We start from the raw sequence: 24,396 nt of genomic DNA on the forward strand, positions 1-24,396 counted from the left end.
GTGGAGTGGCATGATCTCGGCTCACTGCAGCCTCCGCCTCCCGGATTCAAGAGATTCTCCTGCCTCAGCCTCCCGAGTGGCTGGAATTACAGGCACACGCCACCACACCTAGCTAATTTTTGTATTTTTAGTAGAGACGGGGTTTCACCATGTTGTCCAGGCTAGTCTTGATCTCCTGACCTTGTGATCCGCCTGTCTCGGCCTCCCAAAGTGCTGGGATTACAGGCATGAGCCACCGCTCCCGGCCCCTCCAGTTCACTTTCTAGAGAGAAGGATGCCACGTCCTTCCATCTTGCACACCCATCAATACAAATTGTTCATCTCACACTCCCAGTGAGAATATTTTTCTTTTTTTTTTTTTTTTTGAGACGGAGTCTCACTCTGTCGCCCAGGCTGGAGTGGAGTGGCATGATCTCGGCTCACTGCAAGCTCTGCCTCCTGGATTCACCCCACTGTCCTGCCTCAGCCTCCCAAGTAGCTGGGACTACAGGCGCCCACCACTACGCCTGGCTAATTTTTTGTATTTTTAGTAGAGATGGGGTTTCACCGTGTTAGCCAGGATGGTCTCGATCTCCTGACCTCATGATCCGCCCGCCTCGGCCTCCCAAAGTGCTGGGATTACAGGCGTGAGCCACCGTGCCCGGCCGAGAATGTTTCCTTAAACTGAAATATGCAAACCGACATTAGCTAATACTTCAAAGCACAGCATACTTACAGCAAAGCTCAAAGTTCAGCACTAATCAGCAAGGAAATAAGTCCATGTTCAGAGTCTTCCTGATATTTTCAGGGCTGTGTGTTTTCGACTTCTTGTTCAATTTCATCAGCAAGACCTGTGCTGTGGCCACCAGGCTCCTCTGTGCCACAGAAGTGCAGGTTCTGCCGTTTTTTTCTGATTCACTGGTACTTGCATTATCACCATTATCTTTTTTTTTTTTTTTGAGATGGAGTCCCGTTCTGTTGCCCAGTCTGGAGTGCAGTGGTGTGATCTTGGCTCACTGCAACCTCTGCCTCCCAGGTTTGTGATTCTCCCACCTCAGCCTCCTGAGTAGCTGGGGTTACAGGTGCCCGCCACCACGCCTGGCTAATTTTTGTATTTTTAGAAGAAACAGGGTTTGACCACGTTGGCCAGGCTGGTCTCGAACTCCTGACCTTCAGTGATCTGTCTGCCTTGGCCTCCCAAAGTGCTGGGACTACAGGCGCGCGCCACCACACCCGGCTAATTTTTGCATTTTTAGTAGAGACAGGGTTTCACGATGTTGACCAGGCTGGTTTTGAACTCCTGACTTCAAGTAATCTGCCCCACCTCAGCCTCCCAAAGTGTTGGGATTACAGGCGTGAGCCACTGCGCCCAGCCACCTTTATGGCATATGTTCTTTATGGCAGTATGGGAAGGGACTGATACAGGTGTCTCACCAGGTGTCCCCCACCCCTGTGACTGGTCTCTGCCAGGCATCGTCCCTTCCCTGCTTCTTCTAGCACGGTGTTCCTCTCCCTTTGGGGAACTGCTCCCCTACATTCCTCATAGTTCTCGAGTTGCTCATCTCAGAAGTCTTTCTGCACCCTCCCCTGGGGAAACAAGGGACGGTCAAGTGGCCATCTCGAGGTGGGCATGGCCAGATGGAACGCCTGGTACCCAGCTCCTCTGGATGGGCCTTTCCTCGCTCACACAGAGCAGGCGCCTGTCACACCTGGCCCTCACTGGGCCTCCCTAGTCTGGCCTCACTTTCGGCCCTGCCTGCCAGCCACCTTCCGCTCTCCACTGCCTCCCACGGCCAGCGAGTTCCTGGAGTGGCGCCGGCTCCCACTTTCCATTCACATGGAAAATTTCTACACAATTAAAATATTAAAGTAGGTGGACCAGTCAAGAGGTAATAGGTGTTTATTAAAAACTTCACCCAGAGGCAGTTAACATTTATTTATAACTTAAAACCCAGCCCACTACAAAAAGGGATGGGAGCAATAAAAACTGTGCAACATTGACCAAAGGACCCAGACAGACAAGGCCCGGGAAGGGCAGCCCAGGGGACTGGGGTCTCTCCTCTCCCGAGGCCCAGAGCAGCTGCACTGTGGAAGCCGGGATGCCCCCAGCCCCTGGCGGGGCCCTGTGCACCGGCCTCTCCAGCTGGGGCAGGGACCCCCGAAAGGCCATCAGTAGTAGTGTGTGCTCATCGCGCAGCCTGGACGCTCAGCCACTCACTCTGCTGAAGGACACAGAGGGACAGCTCAAGATCACCCTGGGCAGGACGGGGTGCCCCGGCCGCCCACGCTGAGCCCAGACATGGTGCTTTCCCGGTCATCAGGGCACGTGTCGGCCCCGTGGGACCCAGGGGAGTGGGGCCGGGGCTCTTCCTCCCAGCCCTTCCCAGCACGGTTGGCAGCTGCACTCAAGCCCAGAGCCCCCACCTCCGCCATTGCTGAGGCTGCACCCCACGGCCGCTCGATGTGAACGCCAGTTGCAGCTCCTGCACAGGCAAAGACAGGGGAGTCATGGCCTCAGGGACCTCCACTCTCAGCGCTCCCCTGAGCCCTCTGGCAGAGCCTCGGGCCCATCCCAGCTGGGCTGGGCGGTGCCTCACCCGCGGTCTCCCTCCAGTGTGCTCTGGATTTCCTTCAGGACTCCTGCAGGCCGGGTGGGAACAGAGGCCCACTGAGGCCCTTGGGGCGGCTAGCCACAGCCCTTCCACCCCTTCTCCGTGGGTGCCCATGGATCTGTACCCCGCCTCAGGGCAGTGGCCTGCCCAGCCTCCCTTGACCCTGACCCCCCTTCCCCACCCCTCCTGCCAGCCCCACCCTCTCCCACCCAACTCACTCTCATCACTGAGCAGAGCGCGCTCCATCACCAGGCCGGGCTGCTTCTCTGGAAGGTAGAGGCCGGGTCAGGGCGCCCCGCCTGGGCCCTCCTCAGCCTGGCTCTCTCTCTCCTTACTGAGGTCAGGATGTGGAAGCCCAGGGCCCAGGGCTGGAAGGAATGCCGTCTCTATTCCCAGCCCAAACACTACCTGCTCACTCGGGGCCCTTCCCTCCCGTCCAGCCCCAGGTCTGGGCCGGGTGTGGCCCAGGTGTGCATAAGCCCAGGAGGCCTGTCTTACCCTCACCATCACTCTGAGTCCCTGAGTTCCTGTGGAGGGAGAGACAGTGAGGACCAGGGCCCCCGGGCTCCCTGCCCGGCTCTGAGAGCCCTGGTCCCATGAAGAACAAGTCAACGGCGCAGCCTGTCCTGAGCAGGAGAGCCTGGGAGGTAAACTGAGTCCTGCCCTGGACTGCCAGCTTGCACAGGGGCAAGGGGCACGCAAAGAGGCAAGGAGAGCCAGAGCCTGGGAGGGTGGGCTGAGCTCGTGGGGAGGTGCCTCCAGCCAGGCAGCAGTGGGAGCCTCAGGGTATCTCAGAGAGGGCAGGGAGGGGCGGGAGGGGCGGGAGAGGCCTCTGGCCCTTTCACTCACCTGGCTCGGCTCGGGGCCTTCTTGGGGCCCGCACCGTTACCAGGGCGGTGGTTCTTGGTTTCTGCTGAATCCACCAGACACCGGGGCTCCACCAGCCACTTGGTGGAGAGAGAGAAGCGCTCAAACTCCGAGGGTGAGATCAGGTAGAAGCCTGGGGAGTGGGGGCAATGCTAGCGGCCTGGCCTGGCGGCTGCCAAGGCTGCCTCCCCACCTGGGGGAGTAGGGGCTAGCGCTCCCTCGCAGTTCTCCGCTTAAGGCCCATCCAGTCTGGCCGTGGCCACAACACCCCTGGCCACCCTTCCCATCCATGCAGTGCCCAGGGCCCCGACACCCACCCAACCCGGCTCAAACACCTTGGCCATATTTGGTGAAGACGCAGGAGGCGATGCCACTGACGTCCTCCCGGCGGATGCAGCTGTAGCGCACCTGGGGCTTGAGCAGGGGCAGCGAGACCACCTGGATGTCGCCCAGGTTGGTAAGGACTGCCAGGTGGTGCTCCCCGTAGTCCTCGGCTCGACGACTGCCGAAGTGGGCCACGCTGACCCGCCGCACTCTTGAGCCCTCCAGGGCTGTCAGCTTCAACTTCAGCTTGGCACTCACCTTGGGCAGCGTGAACACCTGGGGGCGTGGGGTGGTTGTTCATGCCCATGGCCAAACCAGTTCTCCTGCCCTGTGCTGCTGCTGCTGGGCCCTCCCCTCCCCGCATGCTTCCCGGTGTCCTGACAAACTCTTGGCTTTCAGATGCACAGACATGGCCTGAGAGGATGCTGAGGTCACCGACTTCCCTGTCTGGATTTTTTTTTTTTTCCTCTGAGATGGAGTCTTGCTCTGTCGCCCAGTCTGGAGTACAGTGGTGTGATCTCGGCTCACTGCAACCTCCGCCTCAGGCAATTCTTCTGCCTCAGCCTCCCGAGTAGAGCTGGGATTACAGGCGTCCACCACCATGCTGGTTGTTTTTTTTTTTTTTTTTTTTGAGACGGAATCTCGCTCTGTCGCCCAGGCTGGAGGGCAGTGGCGCAATCTCGGCTCACTGCAAGCTCCGCCTCCTGGGTTCACGCCATTCTCCTGCCTCAGCCTCCTGAGTAGCTGGGACTACAGGTGCCCGCCACCACGCCTAGCTAATTTTTTTGCATTTGTTTGTAGAGACGGGGTTTCACCATGTTAGCCAGGATGGTCTTGATCTCTTGACCTTGTGATCTGCCCGCCTCGGCCTCCCAAAGTGCTGGGATTACAGGCATGAGTCACCGCGCCCGGCCCCCTGTCCTGCCTCAGTGTCCTCACACGAGACTCCCCCCTCACTTATTTCCTGTACTTCTGCAGCCCCTCAGACACCAACTGCAAACAAGACTGAGTCCCAGCCATCATTTTTGCCCAAGGTCCGAGCCTCCTGGATGTCCTGGGGAGTCCCAGGGAGACCCGCCGCTGCCCGTGTGGCACCTTGAACTGCTCCTCTGATACGACGAGCAGCTGGTGGCTTCCCTGCATGTCAGGGCTCTTCGACAGATCATGGGCCACTTCGAGGGGCTCGGGAAGGGGTATGCTGTGTCCGTCGAGCACCAGGATGCCCACCACCGGCGCCCGGTGCATCAGCTGGATCTCCTTGGCTAGGGGGAGGAGGTGGGTGTTGGGGCCGGTGAGGGGGTGGTGGGGCTGGAGCCACTCCCTGGACCCAGCCCAGGCAGCCCGAGCACCCTCTGCTCTCCCTGCCCAGCACTCACCCAGCTCTGCCCGCACAGGCTCATCCATTCTCCGCTCGGCGGGGGGCACGCGCAGGGAGAAGGCATAGATGGTGCCCCCATTGGTGCCAGCCCACAGCGAGGGGCAGTGCCGGGAGCCTGCCGAGAAGCCATGTTTGGGTGTCTGACCCTTAGCGTGGGAGTCAGGTGGAGCTGGGCAACCAGGGTTTACTCCCAGGTTTTCCCTCCTGGGAGAGGCTGGAAGGCTCTCTGACAACCACACAGGCCCCAACATAGAAGACCCCAATCCCAGGTCAGCTCAGCCCTTGCTGTGATACAGCAGGGGAGAACCAGCCAGGGAGAGACACGTCCTCTGGAGACCAGCAGGCTCTGCTGTCCCCAATCGTCACAGCTGCTCTAGGAGGAAGCTGTCACTCCCTCATTTACAGAGAAGCAAGCTGAGGCCCTGAAAGGCTAAGCGATGGGTCTGAGGCCATGCTTCTAAAGGGTGCTACAGCCTGGATATAAAGCCAAGGGAAGCTGACTCGGAGGCCGAGGCAGGGGAGGGGAGTAAGCAGGCAGGGGCTGCAGTCTGCCCCTGCTCACAAGGGGAAACCCTCTTAGCTCCTACCAGCCAGGCAGGCAGCAGCCCCCGGCATGCCCCCAGGTCAGGGGGTGTCTGCTGCCCACTGCCCCCTGCCCCCTGCCCCCCAACCCCAGGCTGGCCACTCACTGTCCCTCAGGTAGGTGTCAGCAAAGTACAGGGTCCGGACGAAGCCTGTGAAGGAGTCCTCTGCCGAGCGAGCCTCGATCTTGCGCTGCACAGGCGCCAGCTCCATGTTCTGGAGGCCTGGCCGCTCAGCCTTGGCACTCCCCTCCTGCGCCTGCAAGGGGTGGGCCAGCCTGAGGGTCAGCTCTGGACTCCCCTCCCCAGGAACAGTGCTTCGCTCAGTGCTGATCCTTGCATCGGAAGGCAGGCCACAGCCATGCCAGCCACCTGCCAGGCCTGCGTCTAGAGGGACCCTTGTCCAAGAGGGAGGTGCCCTTGGGGGAGCCTGCCTGGGCCCCCAGCATGTTGTAGAGAGAAAAAGGAAATCACTAACGTTTACTGGGGATTACTTCTAGGATAAGCATTACAGTTACTGCCTTTCTGCTCAGGAAGCTGAGGCAGAGAGAAGCAGCGTGACCTGTCTGAGGTCACACAATGCGACCTGGACCCTGAGTCTTGTTTGTAGCCTAGCAAGCCTGGGGAGCAGGGGCCGTGTGGCCCCCCTGCTGGCTGCTCTGAGCCGAACCTGGGCGCGTGGCCGGCCGCAGCCTCACCTCAGGCCTCACCTCTCCTGGGGGGCCAGCTGGGCGCCGCTTCCGGCTGGATACCCGGCTCCGACGCATCCGGCGGAATGACTGACGCAAGGACTTCTTGAGGGACTTGACGCGGGACAGTGGGCCCTCCAAGGCCAGCTGGTCACTGGGGTGCAGTGTGCACCTTGGGGGGATGGCAGGCTGTCAGTGCTGCTAGGTCCTGGGAGTCCTCGCGGGCCCCACTCCCAGCCCTGGGACCCAGCCGCCCCTGCTCACTTAACAAAGACCTGCCGCCGCTGCTGGTGGTCAAAGAGGCCAAAGCCATGGCTGGTGCCGAAGGCCACGAGCCGCCACTCAGAGTGCAGGGCCAAGGAGGTGACCACAGCCGGGGGCTGACACTGCACCAACACGAAGGGCTGAAAGCCAGGCTCAAAGTGCACGGGCCCTGAGCGGGCTGCCAGGCGCTCGTGCCCCTTCCAGCGGTAGCCCTCCTGGTCCTGCAGCAGGTCGGCCTCCACCTGCTCCACAGCCTGCTCTGCTGCCTCGTCATTCAGTTCCAGTACCAGCACCTGGGCGGGGTGGCAGGTGGCTCAGCAAGCCCTCAGCAAAGGGACGGCAGGGCCGCAGGATGCTACTAGTGGGGACAGCAAAGGAGCTGGACCCAGGCCAAGGCCCAAGGCTCAAGGAAGGACAAAGGCCTCTGTCCAACCCCAGCTCTCCTGCATTTTTTTTTTTTTTTTTTGAGACAAGTCTTGCTCTGTTGCCCAGGCTGGAGTGCAGTGGCACAATCTCGGCTCACTGCAACCTCTGCCTCCCAGGTTCAAGTGATTCTCCTGTCTCGGCCTTCCAGCAGCTGGGATTACAGGCACGAGCCACAAATGCCTGGCTAATTTTTATATTTTTAGTAGAGATGGGGTTTCACCATGTTGGCCAGGCTGGTCTCGAACTCCTGACCTCAGGTGATCCGCCTGCCTTGGTCTCCCAAAGTGCTGGGATTACAGGCGTGAGCCACCGTGCCCGGCCCAGCCCTTAATTCTGATTTCTGGAGAAGAAACAACCATCCCAGGGACCTCCCGCCAAGGGGATCAAGCCACCTCCATCCACCGGAAAACCACAGGACACAGAATGTGCGTTAGGCAGGTGGTTGGCTCCTGTCCCTGCTGTCCCCAGTCATCGACCACTCCTCCCCAGCTCCCCCTCCCCAGCCCAGCCTGCTACCTGCCCTGCCGTGCCTGCCACAGCCAGGTAGCCGCTGTACTTGCAGAGGAAGATCTTCTGGATGCCCAGCCGGGGGTCATCACTGTAGGGGTCAAAGGAGCCCACCTGGAGAAGGGGAGGGGCCCTGTGAGCAGCCACGGGGGCTGGACCCAGCTGGCCTCTGCCCTTCCTGGGTCCCAGGCTCCTGGCCTCACCTTGCGGAGTGGGGGCCACTCATCCTCGCCCTGGGCACTGAGGTTCTCGTTGGGGTCCGTGTCGGTGAGGAACACGCGCACAGTGCTGAGTTTGTAGAGCAGCCGCAGGCAGACACCCGAGGCATCCCAGAACCGCACCGTGCCGTCCTCGTGCCTGTGGGCAGAACCCGCCTGCCAGGCGTGAGAGGGATGCCAGCCTGGATGCCCAGGGGCTGGCTCGTCCACCTCAGGGCTCTGCTCCCACCCCACATATCCTACTGGGAAGAGGAGGGGTAGCATCAAAGTCCCCTACCCTGTGAGCAGCAGGTCCCTCTGGGGTGGGGCTGGGGTCAGGCTGGTGCCACCATCAATTGGCCACTCCTAGAAAAAGAGACCAAGAAGTCCATGGGAGAGTTTGGCTTGGGGTGGGGCTGGGGCTGGGGCCAGGGCTGGACCTACCATGGTGGAGAAGTGTGCGTTCTGCCGGCTGCCGGCGGCAATGATCCGCTCCCACAGCTTCAGGGGGATGTTGGAGACGTGGTGAGAGCAGGTGATGGCGGAACAGTGCAGAGAAGCCAGGTAGGGCAGCTGGACCGGTGGCCAGCCTGCTGTCTGCAGGTCAATCACCACCAGCTCCTCCTCAGCCAGCACCACCAGGGCATAGGGGTCGTCAAAGGCTGGGGTACAGGGCAAGGGTCAGGGGCCGGGGCCAGGAGGAAGCAGCCCAGCTCTGTGGAATCAGAAGCTCCAGGGTTGGAGCCAGGGCATCTGCAGATCCAGAAAGCCCTGTTCTTGGCTGCTTGAGCAAAGCCTTTCCATCTCCAGGAGGGCAGCAGGTATGGGCAGTAGCCCTGGCTCTGCATGCAAAGCTGCTGAGAGCTCCCTGGCACAGGGCTCCTGGGGGGATACACCTGGCTGGAAGGCAGGGTCCCAACCAGGATAGGCACCCCAGAGGCATGCAGCTGTGCCTGCCAACCCTCTTCCCTGGTTCCTCCTCCATGGGGCCTGCTCTCCCTGCTCAGATGCACCTGTCAAGCCTGTCCCCACAGGCAGCAGCACGCGTGGTCTTCAGCACACCAGTTGCTAGGGGTGGCATTTTCTTTACTGCACACAATCACCTCACCTCACTCAGGCCTGGCCCCAGCTAGTGCTCAATAAATGTGCGCTGGACGATTAAACCATTTGTCTTTTTTTTTTTTTTTCTTTTCTTGAGACGGGGTTTCACACTCTGTTGCCCAGGCTAGAGTATAGTGGTGTGATCTCGGCTCATTGCAACTTCCACCTCCCGGTTCAAGCGATCCTCCTGCCTCAGGCTCCCAAGTAGCTGGGATTACAGGTGTGAGCCACGATGCCCAGCTAACTTTTGTATTTTTGGTAGAGACGGGGTTTCGCCATGTTGCTCAGGCTGGTGTTGAACTCCTGGGCTCAAGTGATCTGCCCACCTTGGCCTCCCAAAATGCTGGGATTACAGGCATGAACCACTGTGCCCAGTCTTTTTTTTTCTCTTTTTTTTTGAGATGGAGTCTTGCTCTGTCACCCAGGCTGGAGTGTAGTGGTACGATCTCAGCTCACTGCAACCTCCGCCTCCCGGGTTCAAGCGATTCTCCTGCCTCAGCTTCCCAAGTAGCTGGGATTACAGGCACTCACCACCACGCCTGGCTAATTTTTGTTTTTCTTTTTTATTTTTTGAGATGGAGTTTCGCTCTTGTTGCCCAGGCTGGAGTGCAATGGCATGATCTCGGCTCACTGCAACCTCTACCTCCCGGGTTCAAGAGATTCTCCTGCCTCAGCCTCTCGAGTAGCTGGGATTACAGGCACATGCCACCAATGCCTGGCTAATTTTTTATTTTTAGTAGAGACAGGGTTTCACCATGTTGGCCAGGCTAGTCTCGAACCCCTAACCTCAGGTGATCTGCCATCCTTGGCCTCCCAAAGTGCTAGGATTACAGCTGAGCCACTGCCCCTGGCTGATGCTGCCTCTTTGAAGCGCTTGTCTTCCCTGCTACTCTGGGGTCTGCTGCCCGCTGGCTGCTCCCAGGTGTTCTTTGCCAGATCCCCACCAAACTCCATGCCTCCAAGGCTTGAGGGTGCCCGGGCTCAGCTGTCCCATGGCTTCTCTTCTGCCTTCCTTACCACCTGGGCAGCCTCATCAGGGCCCCTGGTTTCATATCTCTTTTTTTCTTTAAACCTCAAAATCATTGAGCAGCCTTCACACATCTCTGCGTGGATGACTCCAAATGGACACCTTCCCGATCTCTCCTCTGAACTCCAGACCCATAAGCCCCAGTTGTCTACTCAGCACCTCCCTTATGGGTCTGGAGATCAGAGGAGAGATTAAGTCCTCAGACTTGATTCCCGCCCAGCTGAGCTTGCTGCACCCTCTTGCCACTACCTTCTCCAGGATTCCTGGTGCTCCCAGCAAACCCTCACGTCATCCTTGACTGATCTCTCCTCCCCTCATTTACCTCTCCCTAGACAAGGGGCCAAGAAATTACAGCCCGAGGGCCAGATCTGGCCTCCTGCCTATTCCTGTCAATATGGCTGTCCTGGAACACAGATACGCCCCTTGTGTTGTCCATGGCTACATGTGGTCTGCAATGGCATTAGGCTGAGTAGCTGTGGGGAAGAAAGCCACCCAGCCCTTTATAGCAACAGGTTGTGAGCCCTGACCTGGCCCCTCAGCCAATGCTGAATGTTAGAAAAGACAGTGTAACCCCAGCCACCTCCTGCCAGTCCCATGGCCTGCACCGCAGCCCAAGCTGAGGTCACCTCTCCCTCGACTCTCACTGGGCTCCCGTCTTTGCTCCACTCCGTGTTCCCCACATGGCAGCCAGACAGATCGTTTTGGAGCAGAGGCTAGATCATGGCACCCCTGCTCAGGGCCCTCATCTCCCTCAAACCCCAAGTCCTTACCGTGCCTCCACGGCTCTATACTATCTGGCGCTGGCCACATCTGGACCAGCACGGGGGCCATTCTGCCCTCTCTTCGCCCCTAGCCCATTGGAGCAAGCCAAGAGCCCTCCCAGCTCAGTCTGCACCCCAGGTCCCTACAGGGCAAGCCTTCCCTCAGACTGTTTCCGTGTCTGCGCAAATATGTCCCCTTATCAGGGAGGCCTTGCCAACCCTTGTCTAAACCAGCACTGCTGTCCTCTGCCTGGCTTTTTTCTTACCTCTGACATTATCTGGCAACCTGCTCACTCTGTCCACATACTCAGATCTAAGTTCCATGGGAACAGGGCCTCATCTGTTTCTAGAACAGGGCCTGGCATATAGCAGTTGCTCATTAAACAGGAGAGCCTACCAGGGACAGCTGGGTCACAACCCGGCACAGCAGAACCATTACGTGAGAGCTTCAGGGTGCCCACATATCATCTGAGGGAAGCACCGCTCATCAGGCACCCATCTCCTGGCCTGCGGGACTGTGGGGAGTTGGGGACACAGAGGGACAATTGCAGGAAGGTGGCCTGTCCTAGAAAGCCCCAGCAGTCTCGAATTTGTAGCTCAGCAAGTTTCTTCCCTCCCTTCCTGACCTTTCCGCTGGGAATCAGGTAACTCAGTTAGCCTGGGGAGTGTGGCCACCATAGCCCAAGAGGCCCCTGCTCTGTGCCAACGTGGCCCAAATGTTGTGGAAAGAGCAGAGCTGGGCCCTGCTTTCAGCATCCAGGGTGTGAGGACGGAAGAGAGGCTGAGAAAGAAAGAAAAGCAGGTTTGGGGTTCCCCTGAACAGGGTAGATAGAGGCCGTGAGTACACAGACCAGGTGTCCTGAACAGCCCCGCCCCCCTCACCTTTCGGCCTCAGGCCCTTTCAGGCCAGCGTCATTAGGAGAGGGCCCTCCCTCCTGGAGAGCTCCTGCAGGCCTCCTCTCCAGGTTTCAACATCAGCCCTTTCTGGTCTTGCCTGTCACACAATTTACGAGGCTGACTCAGGGCTCTGCCGGTCCTGCTGGAGCTCCAGGAGGCTGCACAGCCACCTTCTGCCCTGCCCAGAAGGCGGGCTTTGCCATCTCTAAGCCAGGACCCTCTTGCCTCAGCGGGGTGGGTGTTAAATCCAACAGTACAGATCAGCCCCCTGTGGGCTAAGTCCCATTACAGTCTGGAAAGGGCAGAGAGCCCGGGGCAGGCAGGAGGTGTGGCTGGGCTGGGTCTCTAGCTGGGGAGGGTGGCAGGGAGGCAGAGAAAGGAGCTGTAGGGCTTGATGACACTTCACCTTGGGGTGCAGTGAGGCTAAGGGACTCAGGACAGTGGTAGGCTTAGGAACATCTGTGCAGAGCCCCCCCTTTTTTTTTTTTTTTTTTTTGAGACACAGTCTGGCTATGTCACCCAGGCTGAGTACAGTGGCATGATCCTGGTTCGCTGCAACCTCCACCTCCCGGGCTCAAGTGATCCTCCCACCTCAGCCTCCTGAGTAGCTAGGACTACAGGTACGTGCCACAACACCTGGCTAATTTTTTTTATTTTTTGTAGAGATAAGGGTCTCCCTACGTTGTCCAGGCTGGACTTGAACTCCTGGGTTCAAGCGATCCTACCACCTTGGCCTCCCACAGCACCGGGGTTATAGGCAGGAGCCACTGCACCTGGCCCTGTCTTTACTGATGGCCCTGCCCCACGCCTCCCACACCTAACCCTGGGCACCCACTCCCGAAGCTCTCCTACCGGCTGCAGGGTCTGCCTCTGTGAGGACAGTGAAGTCGATGACACGGGAGGTGAAGTCGAAGGCCGTCTGCTGGCCATCGTGGATCACTGAGATGCAGTGGCGGTCCCCATAGCTGGCCCGTGGCATGCCACCCTGGAAGATGGTGAAGGGCAACCTGGCAGGCACAGAGGAGCGGCAGTGGGCTGGGGCTCCTGGCACGGCCTCAACAGCCACAGGCCGGCAATCAAAGTGACCACTCAGTCAAGGTCCCCAGGAGCAGGGGAGACTGGACCCCATCTCCTTCCAACTGCTACAGCCCAGGAGGACTTGGGGGTAAGGTGAGGGCATCCAGGCTGGGGGCTCTGAGTCTCAGCAGCCACTCCTGCCTCAAGCTGGGTGCCCCCACCAATTCTGTTTGAACATCACCCAGAGTGATTTTGTCTGAAGAAACAGGGCTGCCACTAAAGGAGTTTGAGACCTGCCTCTCATCACTGTCTCTCTGGGAAGGTGGAAGAAAGGAGCAAGAATGAACTTGGCAGGAATTGGGCCGCTGAGAGACGTGAATAGCGTCTACCCTGTCTCCCCTCCCTGGTGTCCAAGACCCCAACACGGGACCTGAGAGTGTTCACTGGCACCAACTTCCCAGGCAGAGGCCTAAGTGACCTTTCTAGCCCTCCAGGAAGGCTCTGGAGAGGAAAGAGGACCAGCATGGATACCTACCCCTGCCTAGTGGTCAGCCAGAGGATTCTGGTAATCGCTTTGCAAGGAAAGGGACCTGAAAGGAAAGGATTCGGCTTGAACGGACCCTCCAACTCTCAGACAAGTGTCAGTCCCCACAGGCACAGATCCCTCGAGCTCATGCCACATCCACATGGTAGACCTGTGCTTGGGAATCTTGCTCCGAGAAGTTCCCCAAGAAACTGGGTGAGGCGAACCCTGCTGTGTGGCTTTGGACAAAGCCTTTACCCTCTCTGGTCCCGGAGTTTGCTTCAGAATTGAGCAACCTGCACCTGAATCCAGGAGGCACTGGGGGTGGGCACTGCCCGGCGGGTGAAACACTGACCGTAAGGCACGAGGCTGCGGAGGGGCTCTGGTTGCTGGGCTTCGCTGGACACGGGCCACTGGCAGTAGCTGCCGTCAGAGTGACAGCTGACGAGCAGGCGGCCGTCCCGCTGCCACCAGATGTTCTCCAGTTGCTATGGAGGAAGAGGAGAGGGACAGAGGGCAGCACGCTGGACCGAGGCGGCGTTCCCATCGCCTGCACCCCATGCCTCTGCACAGAGCGTGTATGTGCCACTTGGGGCCCTGGGAGAGCAACATGACGCCTGCCATGTCCTGGGCACTGCCTACCTGGCTGCTGAGGAAGTGGTAGAGCACGTGGCTGCCCTGTAGGTCCCAGATGACAACGAGGCCTCGGCTGTAGCCGATCAGGATCTGGTTGGGGTCTCGAGGGTGCTCCTGCAGTGCCTCCACCATCTCGAACACACGCCGGTGGCGGGCCTCCTCTGGCAACCTGGGCGAGGGGAGTGCCGTGAGCCTCCGATGCCGTCCACCGGGGGGAATGGCCCCCAGCATGGCACAGCCATGGGGCTCCCTATGCAGAGGTGGCTGCTCCATGTGCCAGCATAGAAATATGGCTAGGGGCTGGGTGCAGTGGATGGCCGAGCGTGGTGGCTCATGCCTGTAATCCCAGCACTTTGGGAGCCCAAGGTGGGCAGGCCATTTGAGGTCAGGAGTTTGAGAGCAGCCTGGCCAACATGGCAAAACCCTGTCTCTACTAAAAATATAAAACATTAGCTGGGCGTGGTGGCACATGGCTATAATCCCAGCTACTTGGGAGGCGGAGGTGGGAGAATTGCTTGAACCCAGGAGGTGGAGGTCGCAGTGAGCCGAGATCGTGCCACTGCACTCCAGCCTGGGTGACAGAGTGAGACTCCATTTCCAAAAAAAAGAAAGAAAGATGGCTAGGACATGTCACCAAGGGGAGAGGGGCAGCATGTAGAACAAGACAGAGACATGGACACAACCTCCAGTGATGTAAACACAGGCGGTACAATTATAAGGCAAGGCAAGGCAGTGATTTCTGGAAAAGTCAATGTGGGGACAAGAGGGAGCCTTGACTAGGAAGGGTGCATAAGACCTCCGGAGGGCATCAAAGTTCTATTTCTATGCCCGGCAGGAAGGCTGCAAGGATGCTCTACAAGAATCTGTTAAACTGTACATTCATATTCAGTGCATTTTTGCAAAAGGGAGTGTTTAATAATAAAGAAGTTTTTTAGCCCCATAAAACAAAACTCTGTGTGAGTTGGCCTGGCCCTGGAGCCTTGACCCCTGCCCCGTCTCCAGGCCTGGAATGCTGCCGTGAGGGCTGGAGGTGTTGCAGCCAACAAAAAAAACCACAAGGCAGCAGGCACAGGACCAACAGCCAACAGCAAGGATGTGGGAAGTGGACCCAGCCTGGACCCAAGCCACACTAAACCCAAGCTCTCCACATTATCTATATCTGGCACATCTACTGCTAGCACTGACCTCACTGACATTAGAATTTGAATCAAGAGTGAGAGTTGAAGGGGACTTTAATATTCAATATTTAATTTTTTTTTTTTTTTTGGAGATGGAGTCTCGCTCTGTTGCCCAGGCTGGAGTGCAGTGGTGTGACCTCGGCTCACCACAACCTCCACCTCCGGGGTTCAAGCAATTCTCCCTGCTCAGCCTCCCGAGTATCAGGCATTACAGGCACCCACGACCACGCCAGGCTATTTTTTTATATTTTTAGTAGAGATGGGGTTTCACCATGTTGCCCAGGCTGGTCTCGAACTCCTGATCTCAGGTGATCCACCCGCCTCCGCCTCCCAAAGTGCTGGGATCACAAGCGTGAGCCACCGCGCCCGGCCTAATTTTTAATTTTTTTAGAGACAGGATCTCACTGTGTCACCCAGGCTGGAGGGTAGTGACCTGATCATGGCTCACTGCAGCCTCCAACTCCTGGGCTCAAGTGATCCTCCCACCTCCCAAGTAGCTGAGACTGCAGACGTGTGCCGCCTTGCCCAACTAATTTTTATTTTTTGTGGGGAGAGACAGGGTCTTGCTATGTTGCCCAGGCTGGTCTCAAATTCCTGGCCTCAAGCAATCCTCCTACCTCAGCCTCCCAAAGTGTGAGCAACTGTGTCCAACCAGATATTCTTAATAAATGCAAATAATGTCCTTACACAGATGAAAATTGTTAGACAATTAGAGGGCTTCCAACTTTTTGCCATTAAAAACAGCCCTACAATGATCATTCTTATCCTGTATCTTTAGGACAGAGACTTCTCAGAGACAGAGTTATGAGACTAAAGGGTTGCACGTTTTAAAAACTTAGATAAGTGTCATCAAGAGGACGAGAATTTAAACTGCCAAAAGGGGCCGGGCACGGTGGCTCACACCTGTAATCCCAGCACTTTGGGAGGCCGAGGTGGGTGGATCACCTGAGGTCAGGAGTTCAAGACCAGCCTGGCCAACATGGTGAAACCCCGTCTCTACTAAAAATACAAAAATAAGCCGGGTGTGATGGCGTGCACCTGTAATCCCAGCTACTCGGAAGGCTGAGGCAGGAGAATCACTTGAACCCAGGAAGCAGAGGTTGCAGTGAGCTGAGATCTTGCCACTGCACTTCGGCCTGGGACAGAGCAAGACTCTCTCAAAAAAAATGTGCTCTCAAAAAAAAAATGTACAGGCGCTGTGGCTCATGCCTGTAATCCCAGCACTCTGGGAGGCTGAGGCGGGTCAATCACCTGAGGTCGGGAGTTCGAGACTAGTCTGACCAACATGGAGAAACCCTGTCTCTACTAAAAATACAAAATTAGCTAGGTGTGGTAGCGCATGCCTGTAATCCCAGCTACTCGGGAGGCTGAGGCAGGAGAATAGCTTGAACCCAGGAAGCAGAGGTTGCAGTGAGCCAAGATCGTGCCATTGCACTCTAGCCTGGGCAACAAGAGTGAAACTCCATCTCAAAAATAAAATAAAATAAAATATAATGTAAATAAACTGGCAGGAGGGGCTCTCAGGGCACTTGGGCCCCCCCGCCAACTAGATTCCCGCCAGCTAACTACAGGGTGAGGCTGGGCACTGGTGTGGCCACCTGCTGGGGTGCAGGTCCCATGCCGTCCTGCCCACAGGCTGTGTCCCACTGTGGTACCTGTCATCCTGCAAAGTGTTCTGCTCTGACCTTGGGCACACTGCCCCAGCCCTACCCTGCTGAACGGGAAAGGCAGAGGTCTGCACTCAGAGGGACACAGCCCCAAGTGGGAATCCTCCCAGCCCAGTCATGCCCTGCCCTGGGCAGACGGGCCATGCTTCATCACCACCCAGGGCTGGAGAGCTGGGCTGGCCAGCTGCAGGAGTGTGTCCCAGGCCCAGTCCAAAGCCTTGCAGGGCCAGGGGCTCAGCACCCTGGCCTCCTCCTGCCTCTTGGAACCACAGATCATTCCACCATGACCGACCCGGCCCCAACATGATCTTGTCAGATGCTATCTCCTCTCTTTTTTTGGGCCCCGTCCCCTTCTCCCACCTGGACCTGATCCAACTCCCTCTCTATTGTAGTATCATCAACAAGGAGCAAAGCTTCTGAAACGATCTCAACAGGCCCACACGCCTGTGGCGGTCAAGGCTTTTTAGCCACGGAGCCTGCGAGCAAATGGAACCTCAGCAAAGTGCCCACCGCACAGGGTGGCACCAGGAGCTGCCCCAGTGACGCAGGGAGGTCTCGGCCTGACTTCCCCGCTGTGGAGCCCCTGGGGTTCTGAAACCCATGGCAAGTGCAAAGGACACTGGACTGACAGTCGGTGACATTACACAGTCATTTGGGGCCTTTAGACGAGGGACCCTCAAAGCCCCCTTTTTAGTGCTATGATGCTAACCTATGACAGGCCAATAGGTTCTCAGTAGGTGACAGGTGGGAAGCCAAGAGCCTCCCCTGCTATAGCCCCATGGAATTCCCAGCAGAGAAATGACAGCTCCTGACAGAGTCCTGGGACCAAGGGGAGAAGCCATGCCTAACTTGAGGGGATGGAGTTAACAGCAGCCGGGCTCTGGGCTCACCGCTGTAGCACCGCGTCCGAGCTGATGGTCCGGTCCTCCAGCGCGCAAAAAGCTGGCAGCTGCACCACAAACACGTTGCCACTCTCGGTGCCCAGGTAGAGCAGCTCGCAGGAGGAATGTGGCAGGACCACGGTGATCTGCGTGGCACTGGGGGCAGCCCTGTGACAAGAACAGCTGCCCGTGAGCCGACCACTGCCCAGCAGGGGAGACGCCATGGACGGGGTCCCCTGACTCCTCGGAAAACAAGCCCATAAGGCCCTTTAATGAGGTTCATAACATTTCAAGCCAGGACAAACATTGGTCACTTTCTGCCAAGACAGGAGACAGATGGCAGAGAGCCTGGGCTAGGAGGCAGGGAAGACGCCAGGGACCCTCCAGCATAACACGGGGTGCGGATGGAGGAGGCGGGGTGCGGATGGAGGAGGCGGGGTGCGGATGGAGGAGGCGGAGTGCGGATGGAGGATGCGGGGTGCGGATGGAGGAGGTGGGGTGCGGATGGAGGAGGCGGGGTGCGGATGGAGGAGGTGGGGTGCGGATGGAGGATGCGGGGTGCGGATGGAGGAGGTGGGGTGCGGATGGAGGAGGCGGGGTGCGGATGGAGGAGGTGGGGTGCGGATGGAGGATGCGGGGTGCGGATGGAGGAGGTGGGGTGCGGATGGAGGAGGCGGGGTGCGGATGGAGGAGGTGGGGTGCGGATGGAGGAGGCGGGGTGCGGATGGAGGAGGCAGGCTGCAGCCCCGCCCACTCCACTTGGAGCACCTGAGTGTGGCGACACATCGGGCCAAATGCATGCCAGGCACTGCCAGGGGCGCAACAGGCCCCACAAAGGGTGAGCCCACTCCAGAGCTAAGGGCAAGGGTCAGGCTGGGCTGGGAGTGGAAGGGGCTGGGGATTGAGCCCTCACCCTGGGGGTCCACGCAGTGTGAAGCTCTCATCCTCCTGCAGCTCCGATGCCCCGCCCTTGACCTTCAGGCTCCAAAGGTGCAGGCTGTTGTCATCCAGCAGGGTGACCAGCTGGCACTGGCGAGGGCACACGACGGGAGCATGTGGTCTTGCTACCCAGGCAAGGCCTTTACACACTGGGGCCACCCAGCCCCAGTTGCTTAAAAGACCCCCTGGCCACTCCCAGGGTGGCCCATGAGCCCCAGCTGTGGAAAGGGAGGGGGTCCCAGGTCTTTCCATCAGCAGCAAACCCAGGGCCACTGAATGCCAGCCTCTCCACACCAGCCCTGCTGGAAGCAGTGAAGGGAAGGAGGGCATGGAAGTGGCTTCCTGTCCCACCCCAGGTCCCTCACCTGGCCGGGCAGGAGGTGGATCTGCGTCACCGCGTTGTTCTCCCGGTGCAGCCCCATGAACTCCACGCCTGGGGCTCCGTAGCTAGGAGTAGGCTCAGGAAAGCTCTGGAAGGTCGGACACCATCCCCTGCCTGTCTTGAGTGCCAGGCCCTCGGGGCCCATGTGCAATGATGCAAACACAGAGAGGGGCTGCCCTCCCCCGAGGCAGCAGGACCCATGCATGGAGCCTAGGGTGGGGAGGAGACACAGCAGCCCTGGCCCTGGGGCACCAGGCCAGTGACCTGACCCCTGGGAGATTTTTCCCAGTCAGGCCGGTGGGAGCAACTCCATAGAAAGGTGAAGCCCCACCCTGGCAACTGTCAGGCTGCCACCCTGATCCTGAGCCGCAACAGACATGTTGGCTGTCGCTTGGTAGCACCTGTGAAAAAACACACGGCACCCCAGGGGGCCTATCACCAACAGCCTTGGCCCATAAGTCTTGGCACCAGGGATTGGTAACTAGAGTCTGGCTGTGGCCTGGCAATGATTAACCAGCCGAGGGACGGCTGAGCCCGCAGCAAGGCCCTGGCCCCCTGTGTACACCAGCCCAGGCTGGAACTCAAGCGCTCCATACCCCTCCCCCACACCGGGCAGAGGGGAAGAGGGAGGTCAGGCTCCGCTGGAGGTGGCAGCCAAGCTATCGGAGGTGGTCCCTCATCTCTCAACTCCCTTGGGCCCTGCCCTGAGGGGAGCACAGATCAGACTAGCGGGGTGCCCAACCTGATCCGGTTTTTCATCTCTGAAAACACTGGGAGCCCCCAGTCGGCCAGAACCAGTGCTCTGGATAAAAGATGACCCAACTGGACAACATCCAGCCTCAGGCCGGGGAAGGACTGTCCCTGCCAGGCAGAGCCCTCTCCACTCTCTGCCGCCTGTGGGAGTGGGGGTGGAATTTGGAAGATGGCTGCCGAGCCCTGCTCTCCTGGCCCAAGGCCACCCCATCTCTGCTTGTGGATAGGGCCCTGGGGCCAGTCCACCTCTGATTCTTATCGAGATAGGTTAAAAAACAAAACTGCAGGCTGGGAGTGCAGTGACTCATGCCTGTAACCCTAGCATTTTGAGAGGCCAAGGCAAGAGAGTTGCTTGAGCCCAGGAGTTCAAGACCAGGCTGGGCAAGATCACAAGACCCTGTCTCCACAAAAAAAAAAAAAAAAAAAGTTTTTGAGACAGAGTCTCACTCTGTTGCCCAGGCTGGAATGCAGTGGCGCAATCTTGGCTCACTGCAACCTCTGCCTCCCAGGTTCAAACGATTCTCCCATCTCAGCCTCCCAAGTAGCTGGGATTACAGGCATGTGCCACCACACCCTGACAACTTTTAAAATATTTTTAGTAGAGACAGGATTTTACCACATTGACCAGGCTGGTCTTGAACTCCTGACCTCAAGTGATCTGCCCGCCTCAGCCTCCCAAAGTGCCGAAAAAAATTTTTTTTAATTAAAAACATCCCTAGCAACAAGAGGGGTCCCTGTAACTTGCTTTTCTGGTGGTGAGGTGGGGAGCTGAGGGAGGCAGGGGCACAGAAGGGCCTAGGCCTTGCTACTGGCGCACCAGCCAGCCACTCACTGAATGATCACTGGCTGAGACACGGGCATCAGGTCCTTCCCTCTGGATCCACCAATACAACCCCTGCAAAACAGGTCTCTGAGCCCCCCAGCAGCCTCACCCCCTGCCCGGGAGTGGGGGATTCCTGAAACCTCCAGGAATAGGTGAGAGGGGAAACTGAGTAAAGGGAGCAGACCACATGAACGGTCCTGAAAGGACACAGGGGACAAAATAAGCCTGTATCTCCTCAGTCCATTTCAAACCTCACTGTCCTCCTGCAAAGGACAGGGTCGCATCCCACCAGGGATGCACTCATGCCCAGGTCCCTGCTCCACCATCAACCATACCCACCCCATTTTGGAATAAAATCATGTCCAAAACTGGAAATCAGGAAAGTCCCTCATTTTATCCCAACAGCCCATGGGCAAGGAAGGAAAAGATGTCCCTCCCCAAATCTCACCCACCCCAAGGCCCTGCCCGAGTGGGAGCAAGGGGACGGAGGATACAGCTTGATGGCTCCAGAACGGGTGCCGATGGCCAGGATGCGCAGGGACGGGCTGTAGCCGAGGGCGCTGGGCTGGTGCGGGAAGCCATGCTCCACCGTCTGCAACGAGAAGCACGCGGCGTGGGCCTGCAGACCTGTCCCCTTCGCGCCACCATGGCTGCTGGAGCTGCAGCACCAGACGACCCAGCAGGAAGCAGGGTTTCGGTACCTTTCCGGTTCCTCCCAGACATCTGAGTGTTGGAGCCTAACCCATATTTACCAGGCCCCACCCCCTGTCCCTTTGTGACTCTGCCCTTGGCCTCATGGCCACGCCTGCGAGCTGATCTTCCCCGACACCATACCAGCCTCTCAATGCTTTCCAGGAACTGACTCGGTGCCTCCACCACGTGCACCCTGGGTGATGGACCCAGCCCTCCTCAGTGGCATGGGAGCCTTATGGGTGTGGGGTGGGGAAAGTAGGGGGAGTTTGGAACAATGGAGACACCAGTCTCTCGGGAGAAAATCTTGGTTGCACCGCAGCTCCGGGCTCACCCAGGGGCCTAGAGTACCGCGGAGGCCCTGCCCTGCTCTGGGCTCTTCCAGGTCCCTCCAGGCCCCAGTCAGCTGGGTCTCACAGACTCTTACTGTCACCAAATTCCAACCATCTTCCCAGAAAGGGAATTCCTGGAGTGTCATTGCACATACGTGTTTTTTTCATTTATTACAGAATACACACACTCACTGTGAAAAGCCTGGGAGGTATAAAGACGTTTAAGAACAAAAATTGAGGCTGAGGCAGGAGAATGGTGCGAACCCGGCAGGCAGAGCAGCCTGGGCGACAGAGCGAGACTCTGTCTCAAAAGAACAAAAAGAACAAAAATTACCCAAACTCCCACAACCAGAAGTAACCTTGCTAACACCTAAGTGTACATCCTTTGAGTCTTCTGCACTTGTGAATGTTTGCACGTCTATTTTTTTTTTTTTTTTTTTTGAGATGGAATCTCGCTCTGTCGCCCAGGCTGGAGTACAGTGGCACAATCTCGGCTCACTGCAAGCTCCGCCTCCCGGGTTCATGCCATTCTCCTGCCTCAGCCTTCCGAGTAGCTGGGACTACAGGTGCCCGCCACCACGCCTGGCTAATTTTTTGTATTTTTAGTAGAGACAGGTTTCACCGTGTCTCTATCTCCTGACCTCATGATCTGCCCACCTCAGCCTCCCAAAGTGCTAGGATTACAAGCGTGAGCCACCGCACCCAGCCAAAATTTTTTTTTTTTTTTTTTTTTTTTTTTTTGAGACGGAGTCTTGCGCTGTCGCCCAGGCTGGAGTGCAGTGGTGTGATCTCAGCTCACTACAAGCTCCGCCTCCCAGGTTCAAGCCATTCTCCTGCCTAAGCCTCCCAAGTAGCTGGGACTACAGGCACCTGCCACCACGCCCGGCTAATTTTTTGTATTTTTAGTAGAGACGGGGTTTCACCGTGTTAGCCAGGATGGTCTCGATCTCCTGACCTTGTGATCCGCCCGTCTTGGCCTCCCAAAGTGCTAGGATTACAGGCATGACAAAAATTTTTAATTTTTCTTTTTTGAGGGTCTCACTCTGTTGCCCAGGTTGGGTGCTATGGCATGATTTCAGTTCACTGTAGCCTCGGCCTCCCAGGCTCAAGTGATCCTTCCACCTCAGCCTCCCAAGTAGCTGGGACTACAGGCACGCACCACCACGCCTGCGACGCCCGGCTACTTTTTAATTTTTGGTAGAGACAGGTACTTGTCATGTTGTCCAGCCTGGTCTTGACCTCCTAGACTCAAGCGATCCTCCTGCCTTGGCCTCCCAAAGCGCTGGGATCATAGGTGAGTCACTGCAACCTGCCTAAAATGGCTTTTTTTTTTTTTTTTGAGATGGAGTTTTGCTCTTGTCACCCAGCCTGGAGTGCAAGGGTGCAATCTTGGCTCGCTGCAAACTCTGCCTCCCAGGTTCAAGTGATTCTCCTGCCTCAGTCTCCCCAGGAGCTAGGATTACAGGCACCCACCACCACGCCCGGCTAATTTTTGTATTTTCAGTAGAGATGGGGTTTCACCATGTTGGCCAGGCTGGTCTTGAACTCTTGACCTCAAGTGATCTGCCCGCCTTGGCCTCCCAAAGTGTTGGGATTACAGGTGTGAGCCATCATACCCGGCCTAAAATGACTTTTAAAACATCTAAAGAATATTCTTTACCTGGAGATATCCTAACTCACCAGAGGTTTATTGTTGAGTATTTACTTTGTTGCTAGAGGGTTTGCAATCCAACAACCATGTTGATGGCATTCTTGGACTCCTATCTTTGTCTGCACCACTTGAGTATTTCCTGGGGCAGATGTCCCAGGGATAGAATTGTGGGTTAAGAAAGGTATGAACATAAACCCGCTACAAATTTAGAGTGATAAACCATCTTCAGGAAGGTTTTTAGTTCAGTTTCTTAATCAGTTACCCCAATCTGACCCCCACCTCCCACCCCGGGGGATAGTGACCCTGCAGAGCTAGGTGAGAATAGCACAAAGCGATGCTATGTCAACTGATTGCTTTAAAGACTTAAAAAACAACCACAGAGACTCTGCCTTGCAGAAAAAGGTCCCAACAATGAGGCAGCCTCCTTAGGCCCTGGGCTTTCCTACTTTGCAGCCCTGCCAGGCCTCAAAGCAGCAGAAAAGGAGAAGTCCCTGGTGAGATCTAGCAATGATAGCTTAGCAAACCCAATTGCTACCTGCCTCCCCCATCAGTCAGTCTAGTCCAATGGCTCTCACAGGGAATCCCATGCTGGGGTCAGGCAGGGAGGAGAGCTCCAACAAGTGCCTATTTTGGGGGATGCCTGGAGACAAAAAGGTCGGGGGAGATGGGGGGTGCCTCAGGCCTGGCTCTTTGCTAGGAACAGGGCCTGCCCTGCAAATGGTCATACCTAAATGGGATAGCCAGGGGGACAGATAGGGCCCAGCAGCGGCCCCCAGGCCAGCCCAGGTCCCTGTTCAGCTATGCGAAAAATGCAGAGCCTGGAGAAGCCCTGGATAGAGATAGCTGAGTGTCTGGAATGTAAACATTTCCCAGGAAAAGGGGAGTAGACAGAGGGATAGGATGTGCAGGACAAGCTCCCCCAGGGGCCCCACCAGACCTCAGCCAGCCCCAGGTTGCTGGGGCCTCAGGAAGTCAGCAGCCGGAGCCATCTCCCAGGACAGCAGCACTTTCCCAGCAGCAGAGGCAGCTCAGGGAACAGCCTCTGGAATTTGGAGGACTCTGGTGGAAATGCCCTACAGGAGCCCGCTGGCCTGGCCAGGAGCAGGCCCCATGCTCCGAGCTGCCCAGAACGGTAGCCATGAGCCCCATGGGGCCACCAAGCACTTACGGTATGGCTCATGTCACCAATGAGGATTAAGTCAGTTCTTGGAAACCCTTCAAGTATGTCTGGAACAACCCGGGTTCTAGAAGAACAGGGACTGGACTCAGGCAGGCCATGCTTCGAATTCCCTTTTTCCACTGTAAATCATCCAA

The 24,396-nt window shown here is 57.5% G+C and overlaps 1 protein-coding gene across 11 annotated transcripts in view; it reads right to left on the bottom strand.

Annotated features, from left to right (window-relative positions):
- Positions 1-1,861: 1,861 nt before the first annotated feature.
- Positions 1,862-24,396, bottom strand: part of LLGL2 (LLGL scribble cell polarity complex component 2) — a 49,247-nt gene continuing 26,712 nt past the window's right edge. Inside the window, exons 3-26 of one of the 11 annotated variants that reach the window (XM_031011193.3) lie at positions 20,904-21,001; positions 18,817-18,898; positions 18,426-18,541; positions 17,522-17,680; positions 13,793-13,955; positions 13,506-13,638; positions 13,163-13,217; positions 12,463-12,617; positions 8,269-8,486; positions 8,123-8,190; positions 7,831-7,984; positions 7,637-7,741; positions 6,695-6,987; positions 6,452-6,602; positions 5,850-6,000; positions 5,159-5,275; positions 4,878-5,044; positions 3,794-4,058; positions 3,441-3,591; positions 3,090-3,118; positions 2,810-2,857; positions 2,577-2,619; positions 2,404-2,462; positions 1,862-2,198 (exon numbers count right to left, since the gene is read on the bottom strand). In XM_031011193.3, coding sequence (XP_030867053.3) covers positions 2,194-2,198; positions 2,404-2,462; positions 2,577-2,619; positions 2,810-2,857; positions 3,090-3,118; positions 3,441-3,591; positions 3,794-4,058; positions 4,878-5,044; positions 5,159-5,275; positions 5,850-6,000; positions 6,452-6,602; positions 6,695-6,987; positions 7,637-7,741; positions 7,831-7,984; positions 8,123-8,190; positions 8,269-8,486; positions 12,463-12,617; positions 13,163-13,217; positions 13,506-13,638; positions 13,793-13,955; positions 17,522-17,680; positions 18,426-18,541; positions 18,817-18,898; positions 20,904-21,001 — 2,985 coding nt within the window. In that variant the 3' untranslated portion in view covers positions 1,862-2,193. Of the gene's footprint in view, positions 2,202-2,403; positions 2,463-2,576; positions 2,620-2,809; positions 2,858-3,089; positions 3,119-3,440; positions 3,592-3,793; positions 4,059-4,877; positions 5,045-5,158; positions 5,276-5,849; positions 6,001-6,439; positions 6,603-6,694; positions 6,988-7,636; positions 7,742-7,830; positions 7,985-8,122; positions 8,191-8,268; positions 8,487-12,462; positions 12,618-13,162; positions 13,218-13,505; positions 13,639-13,792; positions 13,956-17,521; positions 17,681-18,425; positions 18,542-18,816; positions 18,899-20,903; positions 21,002-24,396 lie in introns of all 11 variants that reach the window. The other 10 variants (XM_031011192.3, XM_063706095.1, XM_063706094.1 and 7 more) reach the window with 10 other exon arrangements.

Source organism: Gorilla gorilla, chromosome 4, assembly GCF_029281585.2.
Source record: "Gorilla gorilla gorilla isolate KB3781 chromosome 4, NHGRI_mGorGor1-v2.1_pri, whole genome shotgun sequence".
Classification (NCBI taxonomy): Eukaryota; Metazoa; Chordata; class Mammalia; order Primates; family Hominidae; genus Gorilla; species Gorilla gorilla.